This window comes from Marmota flaviventris, chromosome 11 (genome assembly GCF_047511675.1).
Source record: "Marmota flaviventris isolate mMarFla1 chromosome 11, mMarFla1.hap1, whole genome shotgun sequence".
NCBI lineage: Eukaryota > Metazoa > Chordata > Mammalia > Rodentia > Sciuridae > Marmota > Marmota flaviventris.
The window spans coordinates 78,632,185-78,644,446 of NC_092508.1; the positions used below are offsets into that span (position 1 = coordinate 78,632,185).

At 37.8% G+C, this 12,262-nt stretch overlaps 1 protein-coding gene across 1 annotated transcript in view; it reads left to right on the plus strand.

Annotated features, from left to right (window-relative positions):
• Positions 1–12,262, plus strand: part of Neb (nebulin) — a 200,339-nt gene that overhangs the window by 39,713 nt on the left and 148,364 nt on the right. Inside the window, exons 31-38 of the mRNA XM_071619399.1 lie at positions 1,753–2,064; positions 2,150–2,356; positions 4,598–4,702; positions 5,372–5,479; positions 7,229–7,540; positions 8,511–8,717; positions 10,368–10,472; positions 11,953–12,060. Coding sequence (XP_071475500.1) covers positions 1,753–2,064; positions 2,150–2,356; positions 4,598–4,702; positions 5,372–5,479; positions 7,229–7,540; positions 8,511–8,717; positions 10,368–10,472; positions 11,953–12,060 — 1,464 coding nt within the window. The remainder of the gene's footprint in view (positions 1–1,752; positions 2,065–2,149; positions 2,357–4,597; positions 4,703–5,371; positions 5,480–7,228; positions 7,541–8,510; positions 8,718–10,367; positions 10,473–11,952; positions 12,061–12,262) is intronic.

Consider the following 12,262-nt stretch of genomic DNA (forward strand, 5'->3'; position numbering starts at 1 on the left):
TATCCCCTAGGAGTCATTAGTTTCCATGAAAGGAAAGAATTTTAAGGAGCTGAGAATGCAACTCAGTAGCAGAGCATGTGCTTTAGCATCCACAAGTACTGCCAAAATAATAATAATAATTTTCTTTCCCAGATGTGAACTGAAGTCACTTTTGCTCTTTCAGATTTAAATGAAATTGGTTCATGACCCCACCTGTTGTCCTATAGGAAATAGAATCCCCACCCCCACTAATACTACAAACACTGAGGTTTTTGCTTTTGCCATCACCTCTGGCTCCTAGATTACAAAGGATAGTTTTACTTGAGCTCACCTGAGCTCACCTCTGGTAGATCTACTTCTCTTTCTGCTCTGCATGACTCAGAGATGGAAGAGCCCTTTGGTTTTGATTTCCTTGAAAATGCCAAGCACAACTATGTCCAACCAGACACAACTAGAGATTTGCATTGCACCAATGTAGATACTTTACAATTAAACAACAATATCCTTGTCCTAAGAGACCCCACCACCCAGAATTTCCCACTAACCCTTTCTCTGTGGGTGTTTTCCTCTACCACACTATGCCCCACAAATATTCCCTCATCTCTGCCTCTGTTCCTCAGGGTCCTCTCCAGTTCTCCCCAGGGATACTCAGTTCACCTCTCTTTATTATTTGGAGCCCATTAACATTCACCACTACTGGCTCATTCTGGGTCTCCCTTTGAGTAATGAGGAACATCAAATTTCTGTTACTAAATTATGGCTAATCAAACAGCCAGGAACTTGGGTCTTCAACCCAATTGGAAGAGATAGTGAGATATTTAACTTTCCATTCTTCTCTCCTGATGTCTAAATGGACTGGAACATTATAGAGAGTTATCACTGATATGGAATATGGTAGCATCCCCATCCCAACCTCTCTTGGGTGGGCAGAAGAAACTATGGACACCCAAATGGATTCTAAACATTTTTATATTACCAGGCTACATTTCAAAGTACAGTTGGCCCTTCATCTCTTTGGATTCCATATCCACAGACTCAACCAACTTTGGATTAAAAATATTTTTAAAAAGATAGGCGTGGTGGCACATACCTGGAATCCCTGCTATTTTGAAGGCTGAGGCAGGAGGACTGCAAGTTCAAGGCCAAACTGGCAACTTAGTGAGACTCTGTCTCAAAATAAAAAACTAAAAAGAGCTGGATGATGTATCTCAGTGGTAGATTGCCTTTGGGTTCAATCCCCAGTGCTGGGGTCGGGGGAATGCATCCATATTAAACATGTAAGGGCCTTTTTCTGATCATTATTTCCTAAATAAATGCTTTTTTAAAAAAATATTTATTTTTTAGCTTTAGGTAGACACAATATTTTTATTTTACATTTATGTGGTGCTGAGGATTGAACCCAGTGCCTCGTGCATGCTAGGCGAGCGCTCTACCACTGAGCCACACAACACCAGCCCCAATTAATGCTTTTTAAATAGCATTTACATTGTGTTAGGTATTATAAATAATCTAGAGATGATTTAAAGTATAAATGATGGTATCCACAGGTTATATGCAAGTACTGTGCCATTTTATAAAAGGGACTTGCTTTTGTCATCTTGGGTGGGGTGGGTAGGATCCTGGAAATGGTTCTCCTGGAGGATAACTATATGCACACTAACTAGCTAATTGTTGATCAAAGAATAGTAATTTCTAGAAAGCTTAATTAACTTGAATCATGGTCTCCTTGCTCAGTAAAATCTTTTAAAATATGCTCTCCTCTGTGTCCAATAGGTTCAATACAAAAAAGATTATGAAAAAGCTAAAGGGAAGATGGTCGGCTTCCAAAGTCTCCAAGATGACCCCAAACTGGTTCATTATATGAATGTGGCCAAGATACAGTCCGATCGGGAATATAAAAAAGACTATGAAAAGACGAAGACCAAGTACAACACACCTCACGACATGTTCAATGTTGTGGCAGCCAAGAAAGCTCAGGATGTCATCAGCAATGTCAACTATAAGCATTCTCTCCATCACTACACCTACCTGCCCGACGCCATGGACCTGGAGTTGTCCAAAAACATGATGCAGATCCAGAGTGATGTAAGTGACAGATGCTCCCACGAGGAAATCCCCCTTCGGTTCTGAGCCTGCCAGGTCCTCACGCCTCTCTTCTCCCATGCTGTAGAACACCTACAAGGAGGACTACAACAACTGGATGAAAGGCATCGGCTGGATACCTATTGGCAGTCTCGACTTAGAAAAAGTTAAAAAGGCTGGAGATGCCCTGAATGAAAAGAAGTACAGGCAACATCCCGACACCCTCAAGTTTACCAGCATCGTGGACTCCCCAGTAATGGTCCAGGCAAAGCAGAACACACAGCAAGTCAGCGATGTGAGTACAAAGAGCGGGCAGAAGGTGTGGAAGGGATAGCTGGCAGCCTGGTGCTTTTATTCCTCTGTACCAGTATCTTTTCATTTTAACTTTATTATATATTTAATTTAAAGATAACCTTACAGTTATTTTTAGGTCAGGCACTAAAATTTTCTTTTTTCTTAAAAATTTATTCCTTTACCTTTCTTTAAACTTTTTTAGAAATCTGCCTTGAAAAGACCTTGTTATTGGGTACATTGGACTTGGTGCAAAAAATTCTAATACTACCCATATATACACACACAGAATTTAAGCTTAAATCAAAGACATGTTATTGTGACAAATTCATTGATTTTTATTCTATATTAAATTGTTCATATTTGTTTTTCATATATAAAACATTAATATGGTGAAATACTACAAATGAATGTATGTTTTGCTTCTCAGAATTCAGCATATGAAAAAAGACACTTAAACTCATGCCTTGGTGGAGATTTGTGTTGTCTGCCTGTCTGTGAGCAATATATATGATCTGGCTAAGGTCAAAATCCTCTAAGGAAAAGTTTGACATAGAGAAGAGTTAAAAGAATATCAAAAAGCATTCACTCATTAATTCATTTAATGATTTTTTTTTTTTGCACACCTACCATGTGCCAGAAACTGTATTATGTCCTGGTATAAAGATAAAATTGATGAAGATTAATTAGTGAGATACAGGAATTAAGGAGGGCTGGGGATGGAGCACAGTAGTAGAGCACATACCTCACATGCACAAGGCCGTGGTGTGATCCCCAGTACTGTCCTCCCCACACCAAAAAAAAAAAAAAAAAAAAAAAGAATTAGCAAGAATATAGGACGAGAACATAAGAAAAAAAGCATTTATAGAAGCAGGGTTGCCATATGGAGATGAAAACTGTGGGAGAAGCAGCTGTTAAGTACAAACAAGCAAAGTGGGGGGTGACTCCTACCAGACATTTCCTGGTAAATGTGGGAAGGACACACTCCTGACAAAAGGAGCACAGCAAAGACAGGGAGGAAGGAGGGAATCCAGGACAGGAAAGAGCTCAGGACTGCAGCCTGATGGTCAGTCTCCTGTATGCTAATTTGTAGAGGCTGAAAACTATGGGGGAGGTGGAAGATGTTAGAGATTTTTAATCCATGGAGTCCCATCATTAGGTCGTGTATAAAATATAAAACTCCAGCAAAAGAAAAAAACACGTGGAGGCCATAAGGGAGAGGAGAGAGATCCGAGACAGACATTTGAATTGGACATCTTGCAAAAAGCAAAGGGAAGACTTCATTGAAAAACTAAGGCAGTAGCAATGATAGTAAAGGAAATGTTTAGAAGATAAAATCATGAAATTTGGGGAATGTTTAAATAATGTTTCTAAAGGCAGTGAGAAATTAAAGAGGATTCTTGGATTCCTAAAATAAATGATTTGGTATTCGGGCATTGATTTGAAAATCAACCGTGTATTGTTTTACTTGTGGTATATACACACCGTCTATGTAAGATATTTCACATAGTCAGCCCTGGGAAGTGGACGTATAAAGAAAATGACAACTGAGAGACAAAATCTATCTACCATTCTGGCTGTATTTTAGTTTTAGGAAATATTCGTTTATTCACTATTACCAAGAGGGTTCAATAAGATTGCAATGTCAGATACTTCGATTTTTTTGTGTGAAAAGTGTATGTAATTTTTACAATGACAAAATAGGATAAATGTAAAATGATAAACCTTTTGAGAGTACCAGATTCATGTATAAGCACCTGCCCATTATGAGAAAAATATTATATGCATATACTGATAGAATGGGAAAGGTTTTGACAGAAATAAAAGACTCAGTTAACTGCTATTTCCTCTCTAAGAATGAAAAACCCTAAAAATAACAAAAACCAAAAACAAAACTTTTAGAGCTATTAACTCCACAGGCAAGAAAATAAAGTCATCTGGCTTTAGTGAATTTTGTTATTCATGTGAAGTTTTCATGTTTGGATTGACTTTCCTGTCATCTCTGGCAGCCAAAGATTTCTATGTACTTAAAAGATTTTTTGCTCTTTTAACATAAATAATTATTGAATAGTCCTAAAGATAATAAGATTTTTTTTTTTACGTAAGAAAATGCCTTTGGTGATTTTTAACAACACAAATAGGGGAGATTGTGTTAGGATTAACTCCTTTTAAGTGTGCACTTGATGGACCTTTTTCTTTTAGCATGATGTGTAAAGTTTTTTATTTTCATGTCTGTGTATTGCAGATCTTATATAAAGCGAAAGGAGAAGACATGAAACATAAGTATACTATGAGCCCTGATCTTCCACAGTTCATCCAGGCTAAGTGCAATGCTTACAATATCAGTGATGTAAGTAGAACCTTTAGTGTGTGAAACTCAGAGCTGACAATAAAACAACAGAATTTTAGAATAAGAGAATGGCTTGATAATTAAGTAGCTCAGTTTCCCACATGGCCCCCAGTAAGGGGAGGATCTATGGGAATGTTCTTTGCCTCTTGAGTTGGCCCTTTTTAATATAGGAAAATCACAGGACATTGCCTTCTTCTTAAGTATTTCCCTAAAATTTCTACTTAGTTTCCCTAGTTTTGCTTATGGGGGAGCTTATTACTCTCCATAAAAATGAAAATAAATGAAATCATTATTTTATTTTTCACAATAACCCTAAAATTTCTAAAGCTGATCACTGGGTCTTCTCTTGACTTTCCTTTCATGAGACTGAACAGCTTCATTTTCATACCTTACATACCAGGGTTTCCAGAATCTTCATTACTCTCCCCTGGATCTATTCCAGCTTTTCAGGATCTCTTTTCAGTATGTGCCAACACCAGCGTTGGGTGAATAAAGTGCAGAGTCCAGGAGTTTCATGCTAAACACAAAGGGTGACACTTTGCTCCTGTGATTTCCTAGAAGAGGGTGTGCAAGAGGGGACTCCTTTAGCTTACTTCTGGAAAAGAACAAAACAACCCCCATTGTTTAATGCACAGCATGCTGACACCCTTGTTTGCTCTTCCATCCTAGGTCTGTTATAAACGGGACTGGCATGATTTAATAGCCAAGGGCAACAATGTCCTGGCTGATGCTATCCCCATCACTGCAGCCAAGTCATCAAGAAACATCGCCAGCGATGTGAGTAAAAGTCTTAGGTGAAATTTGAGTGATTGCCTTTCTAAGAAGTAATCAGATGTGTGCTTGTTTAAATGGATACCACATTGAAAACAATATGTTGAATTAATGACATTCGCATTCTCCACAAAAGATTGTTTTGAAAACCTGTCACTTTTTCAACATTTTTTTATTCTTTTCGATTGACCCCACTTGGTAGAGCTGTCATAAATCTGACAGTGGCATTCTCCCTTGATTCATAGCCCAAATTACCTTTGCTGACACATTTCCCTGACAACCCACATTTATTTTCATTGGGAACACCCTGAGTGACACTAACACATTAAATTCAAATGACTGCCTGCATTATAATTACATTTAAAAGATTGAAAAGACATTATATAAATGTACATATTTTATAAACCAAAAATTTTTAAAGCCCACTAATTTAGCATAACATTTTGAGACAGGTAAATTGATGCCCATTTCATCTGTAATTTTTTTTAAAAAAAATATACTCTTATTCCTGTCTTTTCTTGGGGAGAGGGTACTGGGGATTGAACTCAGGGTCACTTGGCCACTGAGCTATATTCCCAGCCCTATTTTGTATTTTATTTAGAGACAGGGTCTCACTGAGTTACTTAGTGCTTTAAGTTGCTGAGGCTGGCTTTGAATTCGCCATCCTCCTGCCTCAGGCTCCTGAGCTGCTGGGATTATAGGCGTGCGCCACCACACCTCTCAAAAATTTTGCATGTGTTGCAGGGTTCACTGTCACACACTATTCCAGGGGCTACCATCTTGGTTTAAGAAAGAAAACAACCATGTGTACAGCCCACATAGGAGATGGAGGCATAAGGCCTCTACATCTTTCCCCGTAGGAACAGTACTGAAAACATCTTCAAGACTTTGCACATAATGCACATTGCTATGAAATACATTTCTAGTGTTAAGTCAAACACAAAATTTTGAAGTATATCTTTTTTGTGTGGGGGGACAATTGCCAATGTTCTCACTACATGCCTAGTGATCATTTGATAATCCTTGCTTGCACCTGCTAAACCCTTGTTTAACAATGCATACTTACACTGCAGGAGCTCAGTGTCTGTAGGGTTTAGGTCGATTTGAATTCCCTCACACAAAAATTGAGGTTTTGACCTATTATAGGATAGCTCAATTTACATCCCATTGCTGATCCCAGCAGTGATAAACTTTGAACAGATTCGCTTTTTAGAATAGGTTTTTACTGACGAGAAAAACCGGCAGCAGTTTCTGCCCTTACTGTAGCCCCTTAATTCATTCATAGCTGTTTCATCTCTGAGTTTGGAAGGGGACTGTTTTGATCAGTAGGTAGGCAAAGGCTGCATAGCTAATACTCACATTCATGATGTGAAATCACATATTGAATCAGGAGGATTCACATCCCTGTGAAACCAAGATATATTGGTTTTATATTTAGAAGGTGACATGTTCATTTTAGGTGTGGAAATTGAGTTGTTTTTAACTATGGTTCTACATGCAAATCACCTATAGGAGTCAAAGCAATGGAAGAGAGCTGGTCTTGAATTTATCATAACGCTCTCTTGAAATCCCAGCTGAGTTCTGAAATTTCTGAAGAAGGCGAGGTGTGGTTTGCATTTCTTGATCGCTCTTCCAAAATGTCATGATGTTCCCAGTGCCTCTCTGTGTGAATGTAATTGCTGTCCCTTGTATTCCCAGTGCTTAGTATAGATATTTGTTATCAAACAATTTGCTAACCAAATTCTGCCTCTGCAGTACAAGTACAAAGAAGCTTATGAGAAGTCAAAGGGAAAGCATGTGGGTTTCAGAAGCCTCCAGGATGACCCCAAGCTTGTCCACTATATGAATGTGGCAAAGTTGCAGTCCGACCGTGAATATAAGAAGAACTATGAGAATACCAAAACCAGCTACCACACACCTGGGGACATGGTTAGCATTACAGCTGCAAAGATGGCCCAGGATGTGGCTACCAATGTCAACTACAAACAGCCATTGCATCATTATACATACCTACCTGATGCCATGAGTCTCGAGCACACTAGGAATGCAAATCAAATTCAGAGTGATGTAAGTATGTATATCATGACAGACCCAGAGATCCTTGTACTTAGAGGGTGATCATTTTTCTCCATTTTATTAGGCTTCCGATGCAATATTTTAAAAATGCGCTTTAATATAAGCAACATTTGTTTTAAAAAGGCATGGTAGATAAGTTATATTTTTGCTGGCTTTTTGTGCTTATAATAATTGACACTGTCTTTGTTAAATTATGGATGAAAGGTAAAACTGCCTTCCATTAACTGCATAAGCCACCTTGATTCTCAGCCAGAGGTGCTTCTGTGGGCTTGCTTCTAAGGTGATAGCTGTGTAATGCAAAGAGGAGAATTATTGATGCTTTCTGAATTTAGGAAGGTTTCTTTCGTTCTTTCTTTCTTCTTCTTCTTCTTCTTTTTTTAACACAAGGTCACACTGTCAACCATGTAAATCCATGTAATGAGTCATCTAAAATGAACTGGGAAGGCTTTGTGCTTGCAGCATGATTCATGGAGAGCCGCACAGGGAGGTGTTTAACATTCAGGGCATTTCTTTCTGCAGAAGCCAGATTTCTGTAAGAATTGTTTTCTGTAAAGGGAAGAAAGGGTACTCACTTATTGGTGCTGCATAAAAATTTTTCTACCCAGCTAGATCAGGAATAGCTCAGGTAGACAGTGTAGATGAAACTCAAAAATTTTCGAGTCTTCAGTGAAATCTAAAAGAAAGTCCAATTTACTGTCATATAAGAGACAAAATTTTTTTAGCAGTACCCATGGAAATATATGACCTAGATTCCCTTCTGGTGCAGTGTAATGCACTCTAACAACAGAACTGCTTTTTCTTCTCATCAAATTCCAGGTAATAATCCCTGTGACAGACATGGTCAGACATGAGCATACTGAAAGAATTGCTGTCTATTTTCCTTGGATAGAAATGCAAACCTAAGAAACATCCCTTGAATATTCCTTAGGATGCCTCTTCACATGAGCTTCTTCTTTTACAGAATGTATATAAAGACGAATATAACAACTTCTTCAAAGGCATTGGATGGATCCCTATTGGCTCTCTGGAGGTCGAGAAGGTCAAGAAAGCAGGCGATGCACTAAATGAGAGGAAGTATCGACAGCACCCAGATACCATCAAGTTCACAAGTGTGCCTGATTCCATGGGCATGGTTTTGGCTCAGCAGAACACAAAGCAGCTAAGTGATGTAAGCGGCTTCCCTTCAAAGGATTTGTTTATGAATAATCCCCTGTGACAGCCACTCCACTATCCTTAATTTAATACATGAGGATGCATCTATGCTAACTAATAAACTACTTTCAGAGGTATAAAACACAGGTAAAAACAGTCAGGGGAAAACCTGTATGTTCCAAATTTATTTTCCAAATGTTAACTGTTTGTGATATTTATAAACAGACCTTCACCCATTATACATGGTAAAATGACATTATTACTATTATCATCTGCTACTCTGTCTGAGTTGCAACAGTTCTACCCAGGTACACAGGAAAGAAGCATAATGTCCTAATTCCCTTGTATAACAGCTTCATGCTCTGAGAGGCAATCTTAGGATAAGGCCTCTGGGGAGGGGATAGGCAGTTTATTTGCAGGCATCCTGGGTCTTACTTCAGATTCCAGGACCCTTGCTCTTTCAGTCAGAGGCTAATTATAATGCTTTGGGCTTGAATCATTTAGTAATTTCAGAGTTCTGTTAAAATGCCTACATCAGAAGGAGAGAGGTAAGTAAAAAGCAAAGAAAATGATTTTGTTCTTAGCCCTAGGTTTTGGAAACTGGGGAACACTTTAGTGGACTTGACATCTTAGGGTAGTCCCTGCCCTTGTATTACTGCAGATGTTTAAGGATTGAATTCCATTTCAATGGTCATAAATTGGTGTAGTTTCTTTTGATTTATTTTGTACTAAGCACGGTGGTGTCAATTCTCATTGAGTTTTTCTAGTTAGCTAGGAACACTATATTCTCACTATATTAAGTCTTCCCTGTCCTAAAAAATGCCATCAGTGTCTGCCTGGTTACTGAAGCCAGAAATGTGGTGGTCACCTGTAAGACCTCCTTGGGAAGCCCCTCATCCTGTATATCTGCTAAGTCAAGGTCCTAAATACCTCACTGGATGCTTGTGCTTACGCAGCCACCATCCTACATCTGGCTTCCTAATCTCTCATGTGGATGACTGCAACACCTATAGTCAGGACTATCTGCCTGGTGTCTCAAACAATAGCCAGAGGTCTTATATGTAACACCTCTTAGGAACTGCCCTTGAAACTTAAAACTTAACTCATTAACTTGACTGAAAGTTCTCTCCACTCCAGGGCCTGTCCCACCTGGCTAACCCTCTTGGCTGCTCTGGGCACATTCAAGCCCCAGGTCTCAGGCTGCTCTCAGATCTTCAAGGTGGCCAGGCCATTTCCAGCCTGAGTGTCTTGAATGCATTTTTGCCCTTACTCCAAATCTGAGTATAAATGTCCCCTCTGCAGAGCACCTTTATGAACATCCTTGTTCCTCTCCTATAGTTACTCCATTTACAACACATCATAAATTTTAGCTATAGTTTATAGTTCACATGTTTATTATCTATATCCTCTACTAGACTATAAACTTCAAGAGGTCAGGTCTGCCTTTCTCAGCACTTTAAACACAGAGCTACCACCTTGCCTAGCTACAGTCCAGTGGAACGAGAACACCAATTATGTTACACGAGTCCCCTCCCTGCCAAAGTAAGGCATTACCATGTATGTGGAAATCACAAATGAAAGCCTTCTTTTGCAAAGAAGTGAGTGCTTGGTGAAACTCATGTCACGTCAGCTGATGACATCTGCACACTTCTTCCTTTGTTTGCAGTTGAACTACAAGGTAGAGGGGGAGAAACTGAAGCACAAGTACACTATTGACCCTGAATTGCCTCAGTTTATTCAAGCCAAGGTCAATGCCCTCAACATGAGTGATGTGAGTATTTGAGTATTTGACGTGGTGCCATATTGCTTATGTGAGCTTCTCCTTCCTATTCTGGATAACTTTTTCACTGAGTAGTTCAAAGGGAGAAAACTGAGCCCTTTATCATGCAACATGTGACTAAAGGTCACCATAAAATTTTGTTTAATGTGGACTTCTTCAAACTATGGGCTGTGACTCATTGATGGGTGGTAAAATCTGTCTAGGAATTGGTATTTCATTTTGGAGGGAAAAAAGGAACAAAATGAGATAGACAAGATTGTAAAATACAGAAATGCATAGTCAGTAGTAAAGGTTAATATTTCTTAGTATAACTTTTGTTTCAATTATTTATTGAAATTTCCAAGAGTTCAATTTTCTTCAGAAACTCTGTTTTTTTTAAATGTAGTTAGCCTGTCTCTTAGGTAGTCTAGACACATAAATGGTGATGATGTTTAAATTCACTATATGAATTGTTTCTTACTTATTTGTTTGTTTATTTATTTATTTATTATGGTACTAGGGATCAAACTCAGAGCCTCATGCATGCTAGGCAAGCACTATACCACTGAGCTACATCCTCAGCCCTTTTTTAAATTTAATATTGAGAGAAGGTCTCACTAAGTTACAATCCTCCTGTATCAATCTTCCAAGTAGCTGTGATTACAGGTGTTTACCACTGTGCCTGGCTCTCTTTTTTAGAAAAAGAATGTTGGAAAATTCTGATATAAAATTATAATCATGGCTGGGACTATGTGTAGCTCAATGGCAGAGTGCTTGCTTAGCGTGTGTGAAACACTGAGTTCAATCCTTAGCACCACATAAAAAAACTGAACAAACAAAGGCATGCTGTCCATCTATAGCTATAAAATTTTTTTTTAATTATAATCAAACCCAGATATAACTGTTCATTTCTTTAGAAGTAGGCTTAGTCATTCTTTCTAACATTTTTAGGTTTATCTGGTTTATCTCCAAATATATTTTTTTGGTAATAATTTCCAGATTTTTGGTTCATTTGAAATTTCTTTCCTAATTTTTTAAGTAATATTTAAGCATGAAGGTCAGTTAAAGCTGGGTAGTATTAACATCTGATTTTTTTATTTTAGCATCCATGTCTCTCTATAAGTTTGAAGTGCTTTATTATGAAAACTTTGCCCAATGTATTACACACTTATTATTATTATGTAAAATATAGAAAATTGTGAAAAAATAAATGAAAAATTTTTGTTATCCTACATTCAAGGAACTATCTTTTTATTCCTTTGTTACTCCAACATATACAGTTTTTAATCAGTTAAGATTATAGCATGTACAGTTTACTGACATTTTAAAAAAGAATCTAATATGTATGTAAAACATGAATGAATAAGCCTAACTGAATTCTCTTCATAGGAAGAGATGTGTTATGACATGTTTTATAAGAAATATTTTGGCATCCTCTTTCATTCCTCTTTTTATAATGTCAAATAATAAATAATCTTTCCTATTTTTGAAGGCTCATTATAAAGCAGACTGGAAGAAAACCCTTGCTAAGGGCTATGATTTGAGACCAGATGCTATTCCAATTGTTGCTGCAAAAAGTTCAAGGAATATTGCTAGTGATGTAAGTCTAATTTGAAAATAGTTCTCTCTCTCTCTCTCTCTCTCTCTCTCTCTATATATATATATATATATATATATATATGCAATATATATATGCATATATATATATGCATATATATATTTATACACATACACACGCAAACACACACATACACACACACATATATGTTTTAAAAATCTGTACATTGAAGATGAGACTATGA